The sequence below is a fragment of the Cebus imitator genome, unplaced genomic scaffold (genome assembly GCF_001604975.1).
Source record: "Cebus imitator isolate Cc_AM_T3 unplaced genomic scaffold, Cebus_imitator-1.0 Scaffold7, whole genome shotgun sequence".
Lineage (NCBI taxonomy): Eukaryota > Metazoa > Chordata > Mammalia > Primates > Cebidae > Cebus > Cebus imitator.
This window is the reverse complement of record NW_016107322.1, coordinates 12,845,571-12,871,892: the sequence shown is the minus strand read 5'-3', so window position 1 is coordinate 12,871,892 and position 26,322 is coordinate 12,845,571. Positions and strand designations below refer to the sequence as shown.

The following is a 26,322-nucleotide window of genomic DNA, read 5'->3' as shown; positions in this document are numbered from 1 at the left end:
AATAATAGATGAAAATAGAAGATATCTATACCCAGTCTAATAGAAGGATAAGCAAAACAATACGAACACACACTTACAAAACAGCATAATGCTGTGTTTTAAATAATTTATGGGTAAGGAATAAAAATATATCCAAGTGCAAGTGGAAACAAAGAGAGCACTAAAGCCTTTTTGCAGAAGTTTAAAAAAAATACTCTCAGAGACCAAACAGCTACAACATGGAATCATAACAGTAGCAGAACATGCAAGGAAAAAAGAAAGCAGAAGTCAGTAATAAATATACTTCATTTGTACACTTGACAGTGGAATTGGAAATACACTCTTACACATCTTTGTATAGCTCTTTCATTATCTTCTCTAATGCCAGGACATTCATAATAGATTTCTAGCTATTGTTGTTCAAATCATGTACTTAGTGCCAGATAAAATGAAAAGGACACAGATCTAAGTTTGAATATTAGTCTTGATACTTTATAGCTGTATGACCTTAGAAAGTCACATTACTTTCCTGATGTATTATCTGAAAACAGAAATAATGTTCCCCCCTGTAACCGGGGGTTGTACCCAGCTCCCAGAGCTCCTAGGTTCTTGGCCTTTCTAACCCCAAAGAATGGAGAAAGGGGTCCAGAGGCACGGTGAGTTTACTGTTGGAATAAAATCGTGGACCCAAAGAGTTTTGCAGAAGAGTGATTTATTAGACAGAGAGAGAGAGAGAGAGAGAGAGAGAGAGAGATTGAGAGAGACAGCTCCCACACTGTTGTGGGAGGGGAACCCAGAGTGGGAAATCCCTTCAGGTAGGAGCAGCTGAAGTTTTAACCCTTGAGTTATTCCCTCCCATTCATGTTCTCATCCAATGAGAGCAGTTCTTTCAGACTTCCTCTGGAGTTACTGAACTTTGACTCTGATACTGGATTGTCTACTTGGCCTAAAACCCTGAGTTACAGAGCTCCCACCTCCCAGAGCTTTCCGGGGTAATTTGGGACAAAAGAACCCCACCTGGCTTTCCCTACCTGGCCCTGCCCACAAAAAACCAGACAAAGAATTTTACATTTGAAACCCCACTGGTCTCCCAATGGAGGCATGGAACAGGGAAATTCCTGCATTTGAAAGCCGCCCCCCCCATCGGACCCAGGAAGGGAAGTTTCTTTAGCACAGTCCCTCACTCCCATATTGAAGTGTTTTTGTGAAGATTATTTTTGAATTAACTGTTAATGATTGTAGCACACAGCCCGTGTATATAGAAGGCTCTCAATGAATGACTTTGCTTTTATTTTAATATTGTGATTATTTTACATTTCATTTATTTAAAATCATCTTCCATTTTCTTAATTTAAATAAAAGTATTAAGAGATGTATAATTACCCTTCAATATAATAATGCTAGTAAACATTTAGCATTTCAAATAAAACTGGTTTATAAGTGTGTTTATATTCATTCTACCACATTTATGTAGAATATAGAAATCTGATTTTGCACTTACGGACATCGGTGGTAAAGATTATTTTTTGTTTATTTTGACAACCTTCTTAACATTGGACCCAAGCATTTACTTCACCCACTCTTCTCACTTTGCCTTATTGAGGAGAACTTAATCATCCAAAGCAATTGTAATCATTAGATAGAAAAGGGATAGATGGGTTTGGCCAGATCAACCAAAATTCAAGTTGAGAACTGTTTTCCAAGTGCCCATAGCTTATTTCGCTATTGCCTGAAGCTGGTGTGCCTAATTCATCAGGAGGAGGACTGGGAGAGCAGGGGTAGAGTGAGATTGTGGACCCATCATGCTTCCCTATTTCTGACATTCAGGACCACATGCCTGACCCCTTTCAGCTCTTCTAGAATTAGGGGTATGGATATTTGTCACTGTGGCATGATTAGATGGAACAAGAGCATTTGTCTCACATCATTATGAACCTGGAATACCTGACACAGGTCTCAGTTAATTTAGAAAGTTTATTTTGCCAAGGTTGAAGAGGTCTGCCCGTGACACAGCCTCACGAGGTTCTGATGACATGTACCCAAGGTGATGAGAGCACAGTTTGATTTTATACATTTTAAGGAGACATGAGATGTCAATAAACATATGTACGATGAACATTGGTTCAGTCCAAAACAGCAGGACAACTTTAAGCAAAGGTGGGACAACTGAAAGTAGGGAAGGGTCTTCCAGGTCGTAGGTAGATGAGAGAAAAATGGTTACATTGAGTTTCTGATTAGCCTTTCCAAAGGAGGCAATCAGATAATGCAATTATCTCAGTAAGCAGAGGGGTGACTTTGAATAGAAGGGGAGGCAGGTTTGCCCTTAGCAGTTCCCAATTTGTCTTTTCCCTTTATTTAGCTTAGTGATTTGGGGACCCCAGTATTTCCTTTCCTTTCACACTCTCCTACTACTTTCTTTGTTTTAACTTTTAGAGCTCCTTTAAGCCTTCTTTTGATCCCTCTTCTCCACCACCCCCCAACATATTAAGGAAATGGATATTTTTATGGTTGTGTAAAATCTCTCCTATTAAATTGTAAGCGATATGAGAACAGGGATCATGCTTATGTATATTAAGCAATTAAGCATGTTATCTGATACACAGATACATTTAAGTAGTTCTAAATTGTATTCTTTTATTATAGTTAAGCATATGACCAATTTCACAAACATGGGGCTTAGAATATGTTCTTTGGCTTGTATCTTTTAAAAGAAGAGCGTGTCTGAGAAAGACATGAGAGAATATGGAGACCAAAGTATTTTGTTTTAAAACAGTGAATATGTTACCAGAAAAGGGTCTCTATCCAGACCCCAAGAGAGGGTTCTTGGATCTAGGCAAGAAAGAATTCAGGGAGAGTCCATAGAGTAAAATGAAAGCAAGTTTATTAATAAATTAGAGAAATAGAAGAAAGCCTACTCCAGATGCAGAGCAGCCCTAAGGGCTGCTGGTTGCCCATGTTTACGGTATTTCTTGATTATATGCTAAACAAGGGTGGATTATTCATGCCTCCTCTTTTTAGAGCATACATGGTAACTTCTTGATATTGCCATGGCATTTGTATACTGTCGTGATGCTGGTAAGAGTGTAGCAGTGAGGATTGCCAAGTCACTTGTATTGCCATGTTGGTTTTGGTGGGTTTTAGCTGGCTTCCGTACCGCATCCTGTTTTATCAGCAACGTATGTATGACCTGTCTCTTGTGCTGACCTCTGTCTCATTCTGTGACTTAGAATGCCTAACTATCTGGGAATGCAGCCAGTAGGTCTTACCCCTATTTTACCTAGTTCCTATTCAAGATAGAGTTGCTCTGGTTCAAACACCTCTGACATATATTCTCCCTCCCTTTGATAAGAGAACTCTTAATCATGAGGGTTGTGGATGGATAAAGATTCATCTTCAGTAACTTCTTCAGACTGAATAGGAGCAATCATATTCCTGCCTAACTGTTAGGTCTCTTGCTTTCAGGGTAGAGAGGATGTCAGTCAGAAAGTGTTGGTATGGTGGCAGCCATTTATAACCTTGAGTTCCGAAAAACAAAAAGGTGACATCTGAAAGATTAAGAAGTGTTCAGTTTAAGAGAACATTGAGTAAACTTATTCTACATTCCTACATGTGGAGTAAAACAGCAATATGTTTCACAGTAGTAAAGTAAAATAAGTAAAATTATCCCAAGTAAACAGAATTAGAGGGCTTTCTATGAACTGGGCAGTTGTTGGAACCAAGCTGTTATGGGGTTGCTAGCCAGTTCCAATGTGCCCAGAATTAGAATATTGACTCCAGATTTTTACATCCCCATCATTCTTATTTCTTTTGAGCAGCAGCCAGAGATCACTGGTTGGTTTATAGGATTAAGCCAGGTCAACCTAAATTGTAGGGGAAAAAAACTCAAAAACAACTGATGAGTTTAGAATCTATTAATAATAACAAGTGTACTACAGTTCGTGAAACTTAATTTCTCTCTCCAATTTCCCAGTTTTACTACAGACAAATTATGGTAAGACTGATTTGCTTTATTATGCTTGGCCTGTTTATTTCTATAAACTACAGCAAGAATAGTTAGTTTTCATATAGACTTTTTAATTGGCTTTGATGGAACTCTGTTCCATAAGGAATCTCAGAGAAGACTTTTTTCAAAAAAAAGTTGAGCCCAGCCACAAGTTTGTACCCTCAAATGTCTATGAATTGGATAATTTTCTCTACTTTTGAATTCACAAGATAGCTTGGGGTTCCTGGGCCTATCAGAAAGTAACATTCTTTGCTTATCGCTGGTCAAGAACCCTGTACAGAGACTGTATAGACAAGATATGAGGCCAGCTTTTCCAAGAGGCTTTTATTGACTTTAAAGTCAAGTTTGATTCCTTAAAGGAAAGCATCCCATTCCAGTCAATGCCTTGGTAAAATAAGCAGTTTCTCCAATTATGTCCTGCTACAAAAGAAAACAGATTCTTATTTCACTTGTGCAAATAACTATGTTGCCATAAATTAAGAATACTCAGCCAGGATGGTGGCTCACACCTGTAATGCTAGCACTTTGGGAGGCCTAAGAGGGTAGATCACAAGGTCAGGAGTTTAAGACCAGCCTGGCCATGATGGTGAAACCCCGTCTCTACTAAAATGACAAAAATTAGCCAGGTGCAGTGGTAGACATCCGTAATCCCAGCTGCTTGAGAGGCTGAGAGAGGAGAATCACTTGAACCCGGGAGGTGGAGGTTGCAGTGAGCCAAGATTGCACTACGGCACTCTAGCCTAGGTGACAGAGCAAGATGCCACCTCAAAAAGAAAAAAAAAGATAAAAGAATAGTTGCAAATAGTTTCCAAATTCTGGAGAAATTTGGTAGAGAGAAATAAATATGCTCCAAATTTTGTTCACAGGATTATACTTTACTTGTTAAAAGGTGCAAATAGCTTAAAAGTAGTGTCCTTGACTGTCAAAAAGAAAGCAAAGGATCAGTGATTTTTTTTTTTTTTTTTTTTGAGACGGAGTTTCACTCATGTTACCCAGGCTGGAGTGCAATGGCATGATCTCGGCTCACCGCAACCTCCGTCTCCTGGGCTCAGGCAATTCTCCTGCCTCAGCCTCCTGAGTAGCTGGGATTACAGGCACACACCACCATGCCCAGCTAATTTTTTGTATTTTTAATAGAGATGGGGTTTCACCATGTTGACCAGGATGGTCTCGATCTCTTGACCTCGTGATCCACCTGCCTCGGCCTCCCAAAGTGCTGGGATTACAGGCTTGAGCCACCGCGCCCGGGCGGATCAGTGATATTTTAAGCAAAATATCAAAAAAGGTTTCTTTAATCTTATATTAGTTTAGTCCATACAGTTTACTCCTGTTCTGATAGTTGTAAATGTTTCAGCTCTCCATGGGAGCTTTTAAAGTTTTTCCTCTCTTCTAAAGTTATTGAAAGTTATCAGAAAACTACATTTAAGAGCATTTATGAAAGTCCTATAGCTGATTATGAGACCATCTTTTGAAGAGATGCAACTTAAACTGTGTTGAAAAAGCACAACAATTTTCTGTGAATGACAAAATGTTTTAGGGCAGCCACAGTTAAATATATGATTGACAAAGAAATTTGGTTACCTTCGTGGCATATGATGACTTTATGTAGCAATTACTAACAACATATACTAAGTCCTATTAGAATTAGAGGAGTTTTATTTAATTTTGGAACATATCAATAACATATTTATACAACATAGCCTAGAGAAAGCCAAACACTATTTCACATTTGACAATGCTTCCTGTATGATTTTTATAGCACATAAGCCACATTTCATCTATACATAGTATACTACTTATGTTAAAACCATTTCTTAATAAAACTCAGACATATCTACCCAATTTTAATGTTTGACCATAAGGTAACATTCTCATAAACTTATTATAAACCTTACAATTTTTATAACCCTTACAATTTTTTGTTAAAGGATCAATTTGTGCTCTACAAAAAACCTGTTATGAGCCAAATATTGGTTGTAAGACTGATTACTCCAAAGACGATTCCTGGAGAGAATAGAATTTAAAAATGGCAAAGGTCACTCCAATATCAAACCAGAAAGGACTCATTTCCTAAGCTGGGAATTGAACCCTCAACCTAGGCAGCCATTGTGATGGCAGAGACCAAGAGAAAGTAATGTCATGTGGTTAAAAGGTCAAGCTCCCAAGGATGTAGAACAAGAGGAGAGGAGAACTTCATCCAGTTTTGTTTCAGGGACCTGTAGCAAAGTTGGTAACTGACCAGTTTTCTGGGCCATCTTGAGCAGCAGGCTTATGAGGTCCTAGGCCAGCATTCTATCCTAAGGTAACCCTCTTTATGACAGAACAATACAGAAAGACACACAAAGTACACGACTTTCACTACAGGTTAAGATTAGCCTCACAGATCTTTTTTTCCAATTAATTAAAACTTTACAGAGAAGACAAACAGTGATTTTCACAGTTTATTCAGCCAGTTTGCAAAGAGAGAGAGAGAAGCTAGAAGTATCTTTTTGCTGGCATGCCAGGCTTCTGGGTTCCCTTTCCCTGAGTGGCCCCAGTGACCCAACTGGTTGCATCGCAGCCCTGATGGCCAAACTGCAACAAAGAGGAAAATTATCAAGTTTCCCCTTTTGGGAAGGAAAAAGCTCCTCATGTCCCATGGTCCTGCATGTGACTAATTCTGTCACCCACAACTGTCAACAAAGACTGCAAGGCAGATAACTGCAAAGAGAATAGCAGTTAACATCCCATAGTGCCAACCCCATTCTTAGCCTAAGAGAGACCTTACTAAGAGGGTCTTCTAACTTCCTAAATCTTAGGAAGGACTCTAATCTTCCTATGAGGGCCCTCGAACCCAAGTTCAGTCAAGGGTCCTTGCATTTTATTGAGGGAAGCCTTTAAACCTGTCTTTTTTTTAAATTTATTTTATTGCATTTTAGGTTTTGGGGTACATGTGAAGAACATGCAAGATTGTTGCATAGGTACACACGTGGCAGTGTGATTTGCTGCCTTCTTCCCCATCACCTATCTTAGGAGAGATCCTGACTCCCTTAAATTGGGCCTCTAACCTAATCCCATTCTTTAATCGGGTATATGTACCCCACTTACCCGAAGTTGGCCAGTTGATGCACACAGATGGTTTTCCTTTGAGTTGGGGGGTCTCTTCAGTTTCATCTCTTCCGTGGTCTGCCAGAAGGAAGTTACTGGACTCCACCACTTACCCAAAGTTACCTTTGGGTCAGGAATTTCCTTAAAATTGTTTCTACCATGGTCGCCAGAAAGATGTTACCGGACCCCATCACTTACTGAAAGTTAGCCTTTGTTTTGAGGGTTTCCTTAATATTGTTCCTTCCATGGTTGTCAGAAAGATGTTACCAGAAAGGGGTCTGAATCCAGACCCCAAGAGAGGGTGTTTGGATCTCAGGCAAGAAAGAATTCAAGGTGGGTTCGTAAAGTGAAAGCAAGTTTATTCAGAAAGTAGAGGAATAAAAGAATGGCTATTCCATAGGTAGAGCAGCCCTAAGGGCTACTGGTCATTCATTTTTATGGTTATTTATTGGTTATATGCTAAACAAGAGGTGGACTATTCATGCCTCCTGCATTTAGGCCACATTAGGTAACTTCCTGATGTTGCCATGGCATTTATAAACTGTCATGGCACTGGTGGGAGTGTGGCAGTGAGGAAGACTAGAGGTCACTCTCATCACCATGTTGGTTTTGATGGGTTTTAGCTAGCTTCTTTACTGCAACCTGTTTTATCAGCAAGGTCTTTATGATCTGTGTCTTGTGCCAACCTCCTGTTTCATTCAGTGATTTAGAATGCCTAACCGTCTGGGAATGCAGCCCAGCAGGTCTCAGCCTTATTTCACCCAGCCCTGTTGAAGATGTAGTTGCTCTGGTTCAGACACCTCTGACAAACCTGGTACAGTTAATAGGAATGGGAGTTAGGTGTTTGTTTTTTGTTTTAAATATTCTCATCAGGACTGTCACATACACTTTAAGTGCGTATGGGTCTGTGTATTTAAAGTGTGTGTGTGTGTGTGTGTGTGTGTGTATGTGTACACAGTGGTCTCTCCTTTTCCACTGGGGTATGTTTTTCAGTGGATATGTGAAACCTCAGATTGTACTGAACCCTGTATACACTTTTTTTTCCTTTACATACATACCTATAATAATGATTTATTTATAAATTAGGCAGAGTAAGAGATTAGCAACAATAATTAATAATAACATAGAACAATTATAACAATATGCCAGTATTACTACTTGTGCTTTGGAGCCATTCCAAATAAAATAAAGGTGACTTAAACACAAGCACAGCAGTATCATGGCAGTCTATTTGATAACTGAGATGGCTACCAAGTGACTAATGAGCAGGTAGTGGATAATGCAGAGATGCTGGGCAAGGGGATGATTCACATCTGGAGTGGGATGCAGGAAGTTATCACAAGATTTCATCATGCTACACAGAAGGGCATGCATTAGAATTTATGAATTATTTCTCGAGTTTTCCATTTAATATTTTCAGGCCACAGTTGATCATGGGCAACTGAACTCATGGAAAGTGAAACCATAGATAAGAGTGGACTGATGATGTACAAGTGGCATGCACACACACGTAACACACACACACACATACACGCTTGATATCAACGAAGAATTACATACTATTTGCAGTCTAGAGGCAACAGGGAGATTGTGATAGACTGTAATGATAAGTCCTGTTCTCTTGAGCACTGAGTTCTGTTTTGCTGGCCTCATCTAGCATGTCATCCTTTCCCTCATCTTCTGGATCTGATCACTATATTTTGTTTCTGTGCCTTCAGAGAAATTACATTGGACATTTAACAGTTGTAGAGGAAAACATCCTATCTTAACAAATATTTAAGGAGGCTGTGTTGCAGGTACAGTGTCCTGGAGCTTGCTGTGGAGAATGAAAGAGAAACATTAGATGTGGCCCCTTCCCATAGCCGTCCTGATCAGTATCAAAGGGAGAAAGGGCAGTAATTGCAAGTTTATTTTTTTAAAAAAGAAAAATCACAGGCCCTGATTTTAAAAACTGCTTTGTGCTGTGCCCCACACTTTGGTGAGTTAAATACTCACTTCAATACCAAAGAAAAGTCAAATAATTTCATTTTAAAATAGATACTTTCTTTTAAAGTTTAGTCTTTAGTATGGTAGAGAGGAGTAGTAGCTAAGGTTTTTATATTCTCATTAGGACTATACATTATTTTTATATACATGTTAACTTGGGAACAATAACAAATTATGTAACATCCACAGCATGGAGGCTTTGATAGACTTTAATTAATTCCTGAGTAAAATTAGTATGCATTACACTTTAGAAAAACAAAATACACAAACCTGCTAATCAAAATGTTCAGCTAACAGAGCTGGGGCTTTTTTATTAGTGAATTGCCTTGAATTTCATCACTGTACCAGCTGACTTCTTGTCAATTTATAGTTTGCATCTTTACATCAAACAGCAAAAAAGTTAATTACAGGAAAAGGAGTCCCAGTAGGAATTTTGTGCTTAGAGGTTTTTCACAATTAACCAAACATGAATGAAGCTGTGTAAACAGGAAATGGAACTAGAGAGAAGAAACTTGGTAGACTTTTTTAGAATCATTAACTATAGCAATGTTAGTCACCTGCTTTCCCGATTTTAAGGTTTAGCCAAAGTTTCCAGACTTATGATTTCTAGAAGCACCCAGTTCTGTTACTATAGTGAATGCAATGAATCATGACATGAGCTGTAAATTCTCTTAGAAAGGATCCCAAGTGATGGCTCAAAAAATTATCCTCCCTTCATTTTGAATTGAGGCACTTTCTGTGTATTACACTACTGATCATAATCATGATTTAATGAGCAGAACGATCATGCTTTGATGGTTAGTGCCAGATTACTTGTATTTTAGACTCAGAAGTATTGTTCTCAAGTGTCACCGTCGTTGCTGTGCGCTACAGTTAGTTTAAATGTGACTTTTCTAAGCCTCTTATCTGTTGAATAAACCAGCCAACAGTTTTAAAAATGCTCCCTTTAATTTAGGTTTCTACTTTTCTTTTTTATTTTGCTTAAAAGCCCTTACTTGTGACCCATTCTTCTAGTTGCTGACATTCTAATATAGTAAATGGTTTTTTCACAAATACATTTAATCCTTGGATGCCTGGAGAATCCAAAGATCACATTTCTCTCCTCCAAAAAATGCATGTGAACATACATACAGCATTTTGCATAAAATATTAGAAAATCAGTAGAAATGCATGAACCCCAAATTGTGAACAACTGTTGCCTTCATTGAGGAACATATAAATATATTATGTATACCTCTCATATTCTTATGTAATTTAGGAATGTATATATATTGCTTAAATTCAAATACTGATTCAGATCATATTGTTTTCATTCTGTGAAATTCATCTATACTAAAATAAGTTACATTCTTTTCCATCACCTGAATAAATTTAGATTTCTGATCCATTTTTATACACAGCAGCCCTTACTTATAGGCTCATTTGTGTCACCGTATTTCACTGAACTGTCTCAAGTACTGCCATATATCCTAAATAATTTGTAGAACATAGCTGAGAAAAACATTCTTAACTTGTTTTAATGGTAGTATTTTTCTTCATTAGGTTTGTGAGCTGTGAGCTAGTGTAAGATACTAATGGGCATTTTCCAGTTTTCTCTCTTCAGCCTTAAGAATGGTTCACTGTTGTCCCAAGGTCACTTTGAAAGTGTTTCTGTGATTTGCTTCCATTTATTTTATGCTTGTGTTTATGGCTTTGAACCAAATATGAAATTTAATGTTGCATTTGTCTACATTAAACTTAATTTGCCCCTTGTCAGCTCATTTCCAACAGAGAAAACATTCAGAACCACCCTGTAGAATGTTTTGACTACAATCACTGATACAATTTTTCTGTCTCTGTTATATGCAACTTTCTATATTTTTCAGTTTAAAAAGACACCTCTCTGAAGGAACATTTTCAGAAAATATAAATGTCTAATGGAGATTAATAAATGATTTTCTAATAAAATAGAAGCATTACCCTATTTGAATTTTTTTTAAATTAAAGCTCTATTTTCTAACTTAGAAATTTAATTTCATATTACCTATTATATGAATATGCTTCTTGGGATGCTCTTTGAAGTAGTGAATTTATACTTGAAAAAGATAAATGAAGTAAAAGTTAAAAGAGAAACAAAATCTTGAGTTATCAAATATTTTGTGTGCTTATTTTCTTTTTTTCAGATTTTTCCAAGTACTTAAATTAACCTCATGTAATTAAATCTCCATTTAAAAAGTAATTACTTTTAAAAAATAATTTCAAATTTGATTTTAGATTCAGGGGTAAATGCGCCGGTGTGTTATGTGAATATATTGTATGACACTGAGATTTGGGGTATGAATGTCCATCACGCAGGTAGTGAACATAGTGCCCCAACAGGTAGTTTTTCAGCCCTCCCTGCTTTCTCTCTCCCACCTCTGGTAGTCCCCAGATGAATTTTCTTACTAATGCTTACTAGGTTTTCAATACCATTATATGGTATTGAAATGATAAATGAATATTTTAAATTGATATATCTTAGAGGCCAATAAAATGAAACATTAAATTTTAATGAAGAAAAATACTTTTAAAGTAAAATCCTAAACATTTGCATTAAGGAATATAATTTGTGTGTTGAAAATTATTTTCAGGAGCAATCTACTAACTTGTGCCTGTATTTTTGAATCATCAGTAGTGTTCAAAACTCGGGAAATGTTTTATCCTAGAATATCTGCTGCTTACTTTTGAGCAGATATTATAGCTATTCAGTTTATGTTAGGGGAAATATCAGATAGGTGTACAAAGATACATTTAAAAGACTGGTGATCTTTTATAACATGGAAATATTAGAAAAAGTCAAAATTACTAACTTAAGGTGACTGATTAAATAAAATTTCATTACATGGTCCACAATGGATGGAATACCATCATAGAGATGCAAATTTATTGATATACAAAATGTTCATTTTAAATTTAAAAATAGTTTATGAGTCTATCTTTTTTCAAAAGCAAGTTGTAGGTAGATGGTATGCAGAGAGTTAGGAATGCATGTATGTATGTATAGGTATCAATATAGATATAGATATAGATGTACACCTGCGGATATAGACAAAAATAAATACAAAGTTTATCAAAAGAAAAATAGGGATTATTTTGTGATATCTGTATATGTGTTGAATTGTGATTTTAAAAAATATTTCTATGAGTGCATTTCTTAATAAATTAATAAATAAAAGAAAAATAAAACATAATAGAAGTCAATATTTTTTGAGCCCACACTATGTATTTTATATGCTTCTAAATAATTTACGTCTTTACCTGTTTACTCATAATTATGCCACTCTTCAGTCCTTATTGTCTTAGTTTGTGCTGCTATAACAAACCACCGTAAGAAGAGCATTTAACAGCCTTCCTTGGTGAGTCTAGAGTGTAATATAAATTGAAAAACATTGCATTACACCATCTTATTTCTGTATCAGAAGGAAGATTGCGTAGCAAGTTCTTATTTTTGATTTTATTTTTTGGTAGCATTTTTTTTTTCATTGAGTCAATGAACTTTTTCTTTTTAATTGTACTTTAGGTTTTGGGGTACATGTGCAGATCATGCAGGATTGTTGTATATGTACATACATGACAGTGTGGCTTGCTGCTTCCATCCCCCCGTCACCTATATCTGGCATTTCTCCCCATGTTATCCCTCCCCAACATCCCCAGCCCCTGCTGTCCTTTCCCTATTCCCCCCCAACAGACCCCATTGTGTAATGTCCCCCTCTCTGTATCCATGTGTTCTCATTGTTCAGCACCTACCTGTGAGTGAGAACATGTGGTGTTTGATTTTCTGTTCTTGTGTCAGTTTGCTGAGAGTGATGGTTTCCAGATTCACCCATGTCCCTACAAAGGACATGTTTTTTATGGCTTCATAGTATTCCATGGTGTATATGTGCCACATTTTCCTTGTCTAGTATATCATCTGTGGGCATTTGGGTTGGTTCCAGGTCTTTGCTATTGTAAACAGTGCTGCAGTGAACATACGTGTGTTATGTGTCTTTATGATAGAATGATTTATAATCCTTTGGGTATATACCCAGTAATGTGATTGCTGGGTCAAATGGAATTTCTATTTCTAGGTCCTTGAGGAATTGCCACAGTGTCTTACATAATGGTTGAACTAATTTACACTCCCACCAAGAATATAAAAGTCTTCTTATTTCTCCACATCCTCTCCAGCATCTGTTGTCTCCAGATATTTTAATGATCACCATTCTAACTGGCATTAGTTTGGTATCTCAGTGTGGTTTTTATTTGCATTTCTCTAATGACCAGTGATGATGAGCATTTTTTCATATGTTTGTTGGCCTCATACATGTCTTCTTCTGAAAAGTATCTGTTCATGTCCTTCACCGTTTGATAGGTGTTACCTGAATGTGGTGGAGAGAATGAATCCAAGCTGGAAAACACTCTTCAGGATCTTTTGGTAGCATTTAACGCTACTGACCACCCTCCTTGGGAATCTTCTTAGCCTTCTATGTTTTCTTTTAATGTCCCCTTCACCATTGCTCTCAGTCTTCCCCATTAAGGCTTCTTTCTGCCTTCAGTTTCTTGGTGTGCTGGCTGTGGCCCTTTTTCTCTGATGACTGTCATTGTCTTTCCTTATGATAGCTTTACAAATTACTCTTTCTCCCCACCTACAGTTCTCTCTTGTGTTTCAGTACCTTATTTTTATCATTCTTCTAAATCCACAGATGCCGGCGTATTCTTCAGGTGTTAAATTTAGCGGGCCTAAAACTGGACTCATTATCTTCTTACCCCAAACTTTCTATCATCATTTCCCTTAGCGTACTTAATGCTGTCACTACTCAGTTTCCTGAACTCAAAACTTCAAAATTGCCTTCCGACATTCCTTTTCCTCACTGTCTCCATTCAGTCAGTCATCAAATATTATTATTTCCATCTCAGAAATGCCATTTGAATCCATCATTCTTTTCTCTATTCCCACAGCATCTCATCATCTCTTATATGTTGGATTCCATACCAGTTTTCCTACCATTCAGCGTCCCCTGATATCCAGTCTTTTTACCACGGTGTACCAGAGATATCTTAATAATAAACACATTTGAAATTCTCATTTCCCTACTTTAAAATAGCTTTTGATTCCATAATGCCTGCAATATAAGGTACAAAATTTATAAAGTTCATCCTAATAGCCCTACCTTTTCTACTCACCACAAGTGCTATTTTGTGGCAAAACCGAACTTTTCACTACATCTAACCTCATTCTGATGCATTTGTGCATGTCATTCCACTAGCGTGGAATCTTGGTCCAGGTATGAGAGATTGGTCATTCTTGGCCCTGTATTTCCATGGAATTTACTTCTGTGCAACTGCTGTAGTAGAAATTAAGAGTCAGGGGGCTGAAACCAGACTGTCTGGGTTCACAGGCCCAACTCCTTAATTACTGTGTAACATCTCTGCCTCAGCTTCCTTATCTATACAATTGAAATAATAATATTACCTACCTTAGATAATTGTTGAAGATAGAGTTAATTCATGTGCAATGCTTGCAATGGTGCCGGAAACATAACAAACAGAAATTAAGCATGTGCTGCTGCGTTAATCATGATGACAATGATGTAACAGCCTCCATGGAAGAGGGCTGAAGGAATTGCTTATTAATACTGGGATCAACCCAGAGACCCGTAGCTGTGCCAGAAGAAAAGTATTTTGCCTATAGGAAGCCTGGATCCAGTTTGTAGGGTAATATGCTATAGCTACCTCATGGCATTTCTAGTCTCTCGTAAATCATCCACTAGTTAAAATCCCACTAGTCCTTGGATTGGTATGTGGACATATACTTGTTCCCAGACTGGAAGTCTTGTCATTATTAGTAAAGATTGCTCCAAATACAATTCTGGAGGCACATTATTTTGCTAGTTTTATGGTTGAAGGAGTAAGCTGTGCCATGGGTATACCTTGTGCTGATACGAATCAGATTTTAGACCTAGGCAGGACTTTTAAATGTAGCAGAGGGAAGTTCCTTGTATCAATTTAAAGCATCCTAAAGTAATTATAGCCTCATAAAGTCAGTTCTCTGCTATGACACACTGTGGACAACATAAGAAATACTATAATTTAAATTAAAATTTGAATTGAGCAAAATGTTTGTAGACACTTTAATTTTTAAGAAACTGCTATAGCCCTATTTATTTGGATGATATTTTTATTTGGATGAATGTGGTCCTGAAAAATTAAATGTAAATTGCAGAATTTCTTTGCAAAGTTTACTATTTAAAGCACCTCTGCCATAAATCATTTTGAATTACATCCTTGCTTATTAGTTTTTATTTATTATAATATGAATATACAGTTTATTTGAAGTAGGACACATTTGTATTGGCTATGATACTTTCTAACTCATTGGAGAAATTTATAGCATTAATTAGAAATTTCCAGCATTAATTAGAAATTGTAACACTAATTAGAAAATCACAGCATTAATTAATTCTAGCACAGGAAAGAAAATTTTTGTATTTAATTTTTAGGGAAAGAAAAGAAGGCTTAAAATAGAAGTTGAACTTCAGAGCAACAATAAGAACCAATTGGTTAGACGAATAATATCTAAAATCGATTCTCAAAATGGAAACTATGTATTTGTTATTGTTTTATTTTTTAAGTTTATTGGGTTTCTGGTTCTCATCATTATAGTGAGAAATAATATTATATAGATCCCCACCCAGGCGTCTCAGCTATACACACAGAAGAATCAGCATAAGCATTCAGCCACACTTGAAATGAAAGGTATACATCTAATAGTAATAAATAGATCTAAAAAAGAATACAGAAAATTAATAATAAAATTAATGACCTGAGTTTCCTTTGCACCTGAGATATAGAAGATATTTTCCTAATGTGATGTGGTAGGAAAAACTGGATTTTAATCAGTGGAACTAAATTTTAATGGTTGCTTGCCCACTATGCGAAGTTGGACAAAGCCCTTAACTGCCCAGAGCTTTGGATTTCCTGTCTGTGAAATGAATATAATACAGAGTTCCTTTGAGGATCAAAAAATAACTTACATACAAAGCCTTTGGAAATTGTCAAGCATTGTACAGATTTCAGAGATTATAGAAACAGAAATTTCAGAAATTACCCTGAGATCTCAGAGATTATTTTAGAAATAAAATAAGTATATCGATAATTGTCTTCAGTTTGTGCTTGAGGAAACCAAGATGTGCAACAAGTAGTGAGCAGCCAAACTGAAGCTGCACCTTGGGCTCCTGGGTCCAAATGTAATATTTTCTGTGCTAGACTCTGCTGTTTTTAAGCTAGACCTGTACGTCATCCACAGGACACAGGCCTAGTAAATGATAGCTGAAACTGAATTTCAAAAACTTTAAAAAACACCTAATTATTGATGTATTACTAGTAAGAAATTCTAATGTAACAGGGTGATATTTGCATTTCATTTTTAATGCAGGTAATGAATTTGGGCATCCTGAATGGTTAGACTTCCCAAGAAAAGGAAATAATGAGAGTTACCATTATGCCAGAAGGCAGTTTCATTTAACTGATGATGACCTCCTTCGCTACAAGTTCCTAAATAATTTTGACAGGGATATGAATAGATTGGAAGAAAGATTTGGTTGGCTTTCAGCCCCACAGGTAAGCTCTTTACTGTGAATGCTATGTTTTAGTCACCAATGATGTACATGCTTCGAATGGCAACCAGTTGAAATCTATATGCAGATCTTTCAAACAGCACATTATTATTCAGTGTGTAGTGTCCTATAACATACTTGAGGTTGTCAAAACATGTCACTGAAGTCTCTCCAATTGATAATGAAAATCTTAAACATAATACCCTGCTTACTTTGCTGGATTTTTTGTTGTTGTTGTTGTTATTGTTTAAATTTTGTAATTTGTATTTTTATTGGTTAAAATAAATGATAAAAGCTCTACAGGGAACGCACTTTAAAAACTGCTGTGAAAACATCTTAATTGTTTTCACCACTTTTTTTTATGTAAATAATTATGCTGTCATAAAGAAGCTACTTTGACAACATGTAGATTTCTTTATTTTTTTTTTTTTTTTTTCTCTCTCTCTCTCTTCTTTACTGGTTTCTAACTTGTCATTTCAATAGATGCCATTTTACCTGCATGTTGTTTTGTATTTTTCATGAGCCTGTCTGTCCTCTGGAATTAATATCTCAGTTTTCAACAAGTTTTAGAAAACATAATTAACAGGTGAAAATTTTATACAGGCTTCTTTTTTCCTTGCAAAAATTAGCATGTAATATGTGTTCGTTATAATCCATTTAGTTTATACTGGGGCTGTTGGAAATTACTGTTGATGGGTTTTTACTTCGGTGTCTATGATTTTTTTTTAATGGCTAAACAAAGGTATTTATATATTCAGTAAGATTTGCTCCATGACACAAATGCCCTAATCACGTTTATTAGTAATGCTGTTTCCAGAAGAGAGAGCAAAATGATGCTCCTTTTCAGTAAGAACAATGTTGAATACCAAAAGGCACACTGTTTACTCTGGAGCTTTAGTTCTCATTTCTAAATTACCAAGAGTGGTGCTGCTGATATGCATGGCAATAAGTCCTCTCAGAGCCGGGGGCTGAGGGACAGTGGTGGTAAAAAAGCAAAGGCTTTTCAGAGCCAACTGTAAATACATGATGATGAATAAAAGAAGAGGTTTTACAGATGTAATTTCTTTTCAGACCTTATCTTTTTATTAAGAAAAAAGTATCGTAATTGACTTTAGGTTGCCATTGAATCTGACAAAGTTGGGTAAAAATGTAAAATGTTTAAGAAAACTATAATTTCAGAAACTACATTAAAATAACAATGTTGCATTAAATTTTGAAAAGTGGTTTGATGTCCCTAACCACATTAAGCTGGAGATTAAAAAAGTCTTTAAAAAACTTCACTTATAAGTAGATCTACTATATACAACCAAACACTTGGTAGTATGTACACACGCCATGGTTTTACCTGAAACCTGAGCCACAACACTATTCCTCTTTTTGTGCAATGAAGTTGCCAAGTGTCTGGTGAGCTTTGCATACTCCACTAAGCAATTTTAGAGATTGTTTTTGGCTCAGAGTTTATAGCAAAATGGCAACATGTTCAAAAAAATATAGTGTTCTGAAATACTTTTTTTTGTTTTAATAAACCGAGTATTGGCAAAGATGAAAAATAATGTACTTGTAGCAGCATCTACATATTATTTAAATGTAACATGTGTGTTAATTCCTGCAGGCCCATGTGAGTGAAAAACATGAAGGTAATAAGATTATTGCCTTTGAAAGAGCAGGTCTCCTTTTCATTTTCAACTTCCATCCAAGCAAGAGCTACACTGACTACCGAATTGGAACGGCACTGCCAGGGAAATATCCTTTTTGTTACCAGTGAATGTGATGGTCCACATTCACTTCTTTATTACATCATAGAATAAAAAAACACTAAGATTGATCTTGACGACAGAAGCTTTCATTTTCTTCATCTGAAAAATGAAGAACTTGAAATAGTTGGTGGATAAGTCTTTGCTCAGCTAAGTTCCATTGAATTATTTCTAAGCTTCATTTTGGCTTTAAAAAGTGTAACTGAACATTTCTTAAATAATATTTTGATCCAGTAAGCAATACGGGAGACAACTGTAGTTTTACTTTATGAAAATATTTTGTAAGTTACCCCTGAAACTTGTTTCCTTTTCTCTTCTCCACTCAATGGGAGAGAGCAAACAGTAGTTGTAATGATAGCTTCCTTCCTTTTTCTGTTTCTTCTCCTAAAACTCAAGACACAGCATACTTTTCTAATCCTGAATTGGTAAGAAGGCAAGGAAGGGGAGGTGTGAGCAATAGAAATAACCGGAGAGAATGTTTCTGATGCTCTCTATGTCTCTATTTACTCCTTCTTTCATGCATTTTACAGATATTAACTGAATACCTATTTACTGAACACCTCTGTTCCAGCTCTGACTGATTTCTGTAAATATACGAATTTTCCTAGCAAATTCAGTCACTGCCCTCATAGAGCTTGTAAACTGATAAAGAAGATAAACATTAGTCAGTGTAAGTTTGATAATTATTACAAAGGAGTTGTACAGTATATTTTAAAGACATGTTACTAGATCCATGAAAAAAATGACAGAATCAGGACCTAGCAACATATCAGCACAATTTTTAAGCAAGCAATAGAAATAATGTGCTTGTCCCATGAAGCCCTAGCAATGATTAGCATCTGCCACCTGAGCAAGATGCCTGTTGCCAACAAGAAGTCCTGTGTGTCAGGGTGTCTCCAGCTACAATAAAGAACCATCCCACACACACTCAGCTGGCCCAAATAATCAGGAAAATGTATTTGTCACATAATAAAAATCCCAAAGTCTAGTTTTCCCAGCACTGTGGCAGTATCAAGTTTCCGAGCTCATTGTTTTTGCCTTTCAATTCTCAGGGTGCCAGCAATGTCCAAACGGTGGCATCTGTTAATAATCATTAGTTAAGAGCCATGATTCCAAGTGTCACCCACTTTCAGACACAACAAAATGCAGACAAAATTTTTGTGTATCTCTTATAGAATTAAGTTACTTCTCTAGCAAAATTTCTTTCATATTTTATTGACCAGAATTGGGTCTCACATCTCTCAGAAAAATTTTCTAGGAAGAAGAATGATATTACTATGAGTGGCATAATCAGGAATTACCCCCAAGTCTCAGGAAGATACTCCTTGATGAAGTGGACACCCAAACAGACTTTTACTCTGACAGCAAGAAGAAAAGAGCCAGTGCTTTTTAGTAAGTACCCTGCAGCATCTGTCACCACCCTGTACTACTCAGTGACATTGAGGGAGAGAGAGAGAGTTCCCTACTTTCTTCCCATCCAGCCAGTCACTGTTCCACATAACATCAGAGCATCTAGGAGAGGAAGCTGTAGTTGTGACTGATAGCACAAATATGCCCCAGTTAACCCACAGAATGCTCTGTGTTTTCTGTCTCTCTGTGCCTACAAATAAATCAATGTGATGGGTTATCTACACCAAAGATGTTCAGTACTATTCTGGGAAACAAATGTCCTCTTCATTTCCATGAAAAAAAATCCAAATACTAAACGTGTAGGAATTTGTACATTATGCTTCCCAGCTCCAGAGTGCTAAAGTAATGTTCCTATGCTAAACCCTTCTATGATTGATAATGTAATATAATCAAACCAAAACACACTTACAGAATACATGGTATCTACTGCAGTCTTTGTTGTATCTTTGCAGCACTGTCCTTGACCCTTAAATGAAGGCAAAGAGATGTATAAAACCCAAACTGTGATGTAAGTCTTAATTCAGTAAATGGAAAAGAACAAGGAACAAGAATAGTCCATGGGAGAACAAATGACAAGGAAAATGAAAAAATTAATGGCAGGGGAGTAGGGGAGAGATACTGAAATTAAGACAAAGACTTTTAAACCTAGTCTTGGGAAATGGACAAGATTATAGCAGGAAAAAAATGAAGAAAGCCATTTCAGCTATTGGAAATCATAGACTATTCTTAGATAATGGACAGTACAATGAATTAATTGGAGAATGATGACTGTAGAAAGAATTGTTAAGAGATAAAGCTGAAAACATAGATGGGAATCACATAATAGAAGATTTTAATGCTGTATTAATTAGTCTTTTTTCTATGATTTTATAGTGAGTTGCTGCAGGTTTTTGACTACAGAGCAACTTGATAAGAATGTAGGCTTTCGTAAAAGTTCTCATGTACCAGTGTGTAAGGGAGCTTTCATGAGGAAAGCGATTGGAAGATAGATATTAATTATGAGAAATAGCAGTACACCTAAAAGATAATTAGGGCATGAATTAAAGTAATGGCAATAGAATAGAAAAAGTATCTGAAGCCCTTTCTTCTTGTGAAGGAACTCAGAATCTGTTTGGACACGGAATATTGTAGTGAAAATGTAAGGTTTCACTTTGAACAATTGAAGGAATGCTGCTGGTAGTATTCCAAGGGATAGCAAAGCCAGGAGAAGTAACCAGTCAGGGGAGTAGAAAATATAAATTTGAGCAAGATGGTCGAATAGAAATCTCCAGCAGTTGTCCTCCTATAGGAACACCAAATTGAACAACTATCCATACTAGAAAGTATCTTCATAAGAACCAAAAATCAGGTCAGCAATCACAGTACCTCATTGTAACATTATTTCAAGCAAAGAGGCACAGAAGAGAGTAGGAAAGGCAGTCTTGAATTTCGTGTAGCAACCCCCCGCCACCCCTTGGCAGTACCATGTGGAACATGGAAAAACAGAATCTGTGTTTTGCAGGGAGGGAAAACATAGTGCTTGTGGGACTTCGCATTGGAACTCATTGCTGCCCTGTCACAGCAGAAGGCAACATGGGCAGAATTCAGCCAGTACCCACAAAGAGAGCATTTAGACCAGCCCTAGCCAGAGCGGTATTGTCTGTCCCACCATTCGGAACCTGAGTTTCAGCTGGACCCACCACTGCCGGCTAAAGTACCCTGGCTAAAGTACACTGCAGGCTAAAGCCACCACTGCAGGCTAAATTCCAGATAAATTTGAAAAGCAGTCTAGGCCACAGGACTGCAATCCCCGAGCAAATCCTGGTATTGTACTGGGCTTAGAGCTAGTAGACATGGGGTACAAAAGAAAGGAGATGGAAGAGCAAAGAGGATTTTTTCTTATAACTTGGATACCAGCTCAGCCACAGTAAAATAAAACACCAAGCAGAGACCTGAATCCCCTATTTCAGGCCCCAGCTCTCAGAAGACATCTCTAGACCCACCCTAGGCCTTGAGATAACTTGATTCCCTGAAGGGAAGGGCTCAGTCCTGGCAGAATTCTTTACCTAATGACTGAGGAACCTTGGACCTTGAGTAAACATCAACAGTAGCCAAGTAGCAATTGCCATAGGCCTTTGGGGAGACCCAGTACCATGTTGGCTTCAGCTGTCAACTCAGCACGTTCCCAGATATGTTGGCCATGGGAAGAGACTCCTTCTGCCTGAGGAAAGGAGAGGGAAGACTAAAAAGAACTTTATCTTGCATCTTGGGGAACAGCTCAGCCTCAGTGGAATAAAGCACCAAGCAGACTCCTAAAGCCTCCAGTTTTGGGCCTTAGCTCCTAGATGGTATTTCTCAGCCTTCCCTGGGCCAGAAGGGAGCCCACTGCCCTGAAAGGAGAGACCTAGGTCTGGCACAGTTCACCAACTACTGACTAAAGCGCCCTTTGGCCTTGAATAAACAACAGCAGTAGCCAAGCAGTGGTCGCCATGGCCTTGGGGTGGTGGTGGCCATGGAGAGAGAGGCTCCTTCTGCCTCAGGAAAGGAAAGAGAAAAGTGAGAAGGACATTGCCTGCAATGTGAATGCCACTTCAGCCACAGTAAAATATGGCACGAAGTAGGTTTCTAAAGTTCCCAGTTCCAGACCATAGCTCCTTCATGGCATTTCTAGACCTACCCTGGGCCAGAAGCGAACACACTGCCCTAAAGGGAAAGACCCAGGTCTGGCAGGATGTACCATCTACTGACTAAAGAACGCTTGGCCTTTGACTAAACATCACTGGTAGCCAGGTAATAGTCACCAGAGACTTGGGTGAAGCCTAGTACTGTGCTGGCTTCAAGTGTGACCCAGCACAGTCCCAGTGGTGTTGTCAGTGAACTTGCTTGTATCACCCCTTCCTCCAATTCCAGATAGCTCAGGATGGAGTGAGAGACCTCCTTTGTTTGGGGGAAAGTAAGGGAAGAGAACAAGAGATTCTGCGTAATAATCCAGTGAATTATCTCAGATCTTACCCAAGACCATCAAAGTAGTACCTCTGTTAGTCAACAAGATTGGAACCTCTTAATACAGTTACCACTACAATGACCAAAGTGTGAGATCACAATTCTTCATATATTTAGAATGCCTTCCCAAGGATCAATATTAAACAAGCCTGAGCTGTGAAGGCTGCAATAAGTAATTATGCAATGACCAGACACTGGCAAATATCAACAAGCGTCAAGACCATCAAGGAAACTGTGACCTCCCAAACAAACTAAATAAATTACCAGTAACCAGTCCTGAAGTGACAGAGATAGGTGACCTTTCAGACAAAAAAAAATATATATATATATATATATATATATATATATATATATTAAAATAGCTGTTTTGAGGAAGCCCGAGGAAATGCAATTTAATGGAGAAGGAATTCAGAATGCTATCAGATAAATTTGACAAAGAGATTAAAATACTTTTGAAAAATCAAGCAGAAATTCTGGGACTGAAAAATTCAGTTGACAAACTGAAGAATGCGTTAGAGTCTGTCAACAGCGGAATGATCAAGCAGAAGAATTAGTGAGCTTGAAGACAAGGTATTTGAAAATGCACAAAGGAGATAAAAGAGAAAAGAATCAAAAATAATGATGTGCACACTTACAAGATCTAAAAAGTAGCCAGAGGAGGTAGAGAAAGAGATAGGANTTTGCAAATATAATTATGTTAAGAATCTTGAGGAGATTACTTTCAATTATCTAGGTGGGTCTTATATACCAACACAGATGTCTTTATACTGCCCAAAATAGACCATCAAAGAAATTTAACCCAAATAAAATTACCTTGTTTTATTTATTAATTAAGATGCGACTGGTCAAGGATAAAGATAGGATCTAAAAGTAAGAGACAAAAAACAAAAACAAAACAATGAAACAGGCCTACAGGATCTAGAAAATAACCTCAAAAAAGCAAATCTAAAAGTTATTGGCCTTAAAGACTATGCAGAAAAAGAGGGATTGATTCAGGCAGAAATTTTATTCAAACAGATAGTAATGGAAATATCTCTTTACAAGCCCAGAGAAATGTATCAATATTCAAGGACAAGAAGGTTATAGAACACAATGCAGATTTTACCCAAATAATACTTCCACAAGACATTTAAAGATCAAGGATAAAGATAGGATCCTAAAAGCACCAAAAGAAAATAATCAAATAACATATAAAGGAGTTCCAGTACACCTAGCAGCATACTTACCAGTGGAAACCTTACAGGCCAGGAGAGAGTTGCATAGCACACTTAAAGTGCTGAAGTATAAATACTTTTATCCTAGAATATTATATCCAGCAAAAATATCCTTCAAATATGAAAGAGAAATTAAGACTTTCTCAGACAAACAAAAGCTGAGGGATTTTGTTAACTCTAAACCTGACCTACAAGAAATGCTAAAGGGAGTACTTCAGTCTTAAAGAAAATGACGTTAATGAGCAATAAAAAATCACCTTAAGGCACAAAACTCACTGGTAAGAAGTGCACAGACAAATATGGACTATGTAAGACTTTAATTGTGGTGCATGAACAAACTACAACTTTTTAAGACATAGACATTATAACAAGATATAAATACAAACAAAGAGTTAAAATACAGGCAAGAAGAAGTTAAAGGGGAGAGTTTTTATCAGGTTTTCTCTCTGCTTGTTTTTGCAATCAGAGTTAAGTTGTCATCAGTTTATAAATAGTGGGCTATATGATGTTATTTGCAAGCCTCACAAGAACCACAAATCAAAAAGCTTACCACAGATATAAAGAATAAAAAGCAAGAAATGAAAACATATCACCAGTTTTGCAACAAGGAAGACAAGAAGGAAAGCAAAAAAACAACCAGAAAACAAATAACAAAATGATAGCAATAAGTCTTTATCAGTAATAACATTAAATGTAAATGGACTAAATTCTCCAATCAAAAATATAGGGTAGTTTAATGGATAAAAATGTAAGACATAAAATATCTGCTGTCTTCAATAAACATATTTCGCCTATAAAAACACTCATAAACTAGCAATTAAAGGGATGGAAAAAGATATTCTTTGCAAATGGGAAGCAAAAAAGAGCAGGAGTAGCTTCATAGATATCAGATAATGCAGATTTCAAGACAAAATCTATAAAAAGAAACAAATAAGGTCATTATATAATGACAAAGGGGTCAGTTCAGCAAGAGGATATAGCAATTATATTTGCACCCCACGCTGGAGCATCCATATATATAAAGCAAATATTATTAGAGCTAAAGAGAGAGACCCCAATAAATAATAGCTGGATACTTCAATACCCCACTTTCACCATTAGACAGATCTTTCAGACAGAAAATCAACAATGAAATGTGAGATGTAGTCTGCACCATAGACCAAATGCACCTGATAAATATTTACAGAACACTTCAACAGCTGCAGAGGGATGTTCTCCTCAGCTCATGGAACATTCTTAATAATAGACCATATGTTATATCAGGCATCTTCTCTGACCACAATGTAGTAAAATGAGAAATTAATAACAAGAAGAATTTTAGAAACTATACAAACACATGCAAATAAAACAATATGTTTCTGAATGAACATATACCAATGGCAATACCAATCCATGGCTAGGTCAAGAAAAAAAGAAATTTAGAATTCCTATCGAAATACCAATGATATGCTTCAAATACATTGAATTAATAATCCTAAAATTTACATGAAACCATAAAAGGCCCATAATAGCAAAATACATGTTGCACAAAAAGAACAGAATTGGAGTGGTCATTTTACCTGACTTCAAATTATAGTTCAGAGCTATAGTGACCAAAACAGCATGGCACTGGCATAAAAACAGACGCACAGCAATAGAACAGAATATAAAACCCAGAAATAAATCCATATATCTCTAGTGAACTCATTTTCAACAAAGGCACTAAGAACATACAATGGGGAAAGGACAGTTTCGTCTTTAGATGGTGCTGGGAAAACTGGATAGCCATATGCAAAAGAATGAAACTAGACCCCTGTCTCCTATCAAATACAAAAACCAAATCAAAATTGATTAAAGATTGAAATCTTAGACATAGTTTATGCCTAAACTAAGCATAGGCAATCAAAGCAAAAATCTACAAATGAGATCAGAGCAAGTTAAAAAGCTTCTGCACAGCAAAGGAAACACCAAAGTAAAGAGACAGTTTACATTATGGGAAACAATATTTGCAGACTATCCATCTGACAAAGGATTAATAACCAGAATATATAAGGGGCTCAAACAATAGGGAAAAAAATCTAATCATATTTTTAAAAATGTACAAAAGATTTTAATGCACATCTCTCAAAAGAAGACATACAAATGGCAAACAGGTATATGAAAAGGTGCTCAGCATCACTGATCATGAAAGAAATACAAATCAAACCTACAATGAGAAATCTTCTCACCCAGTTAAAATAGCTATTTTTTTTTTTTTTTTTTTTTTTTTTTTTTTTTTTTTTTTTTTTTTTTTTTTTTTTTTTTTTTTTTTTTTT

At 36.7% G+C, this 26,322-nt stretch overlaps 1 protein-coding gene and 1 long non-coding RNA gene across 2 annotated transcripts in view; both read left to right on the top strand.

The window, feature by feature from the left end:
* GBE1 (1,4-alpha-glucan branching enzyme 1) overlaps positions 1-26,322 on the top strand; it is a 265,023-nt gene that overhangs the window by 204,695 nt on the left and 34,006 nt on the right. Inside the window, exons 13-14 of the mRNA XM_017540010.2 lie at positions 16,488-16,672; positions 18,281-18,411. Coding sequence (XP_017395499.1) covers positions 16,488-16,672; positions 18,281-18,411 — 316 coding nt within the window. The remainder of the gene's footprint in view (positions 1-16,487; positions 16,673-18,280; positions 18,412-26,322) is intronic.
* LOC108312216 overlaps positions 18,418-26,322 on the top strand; it is a 20,239-nt gene continuing 12,334 nt past the window's right edge. The window contains exon 1 of the long non-coding RNA XR_001828549.2: positions 18,418-19,814. This is a non-coding gene — a long non-coding RNA (uncharacterized LOC108312216). The remainder of the gene's footprint in view (positions 19,815-26,322) is intronic.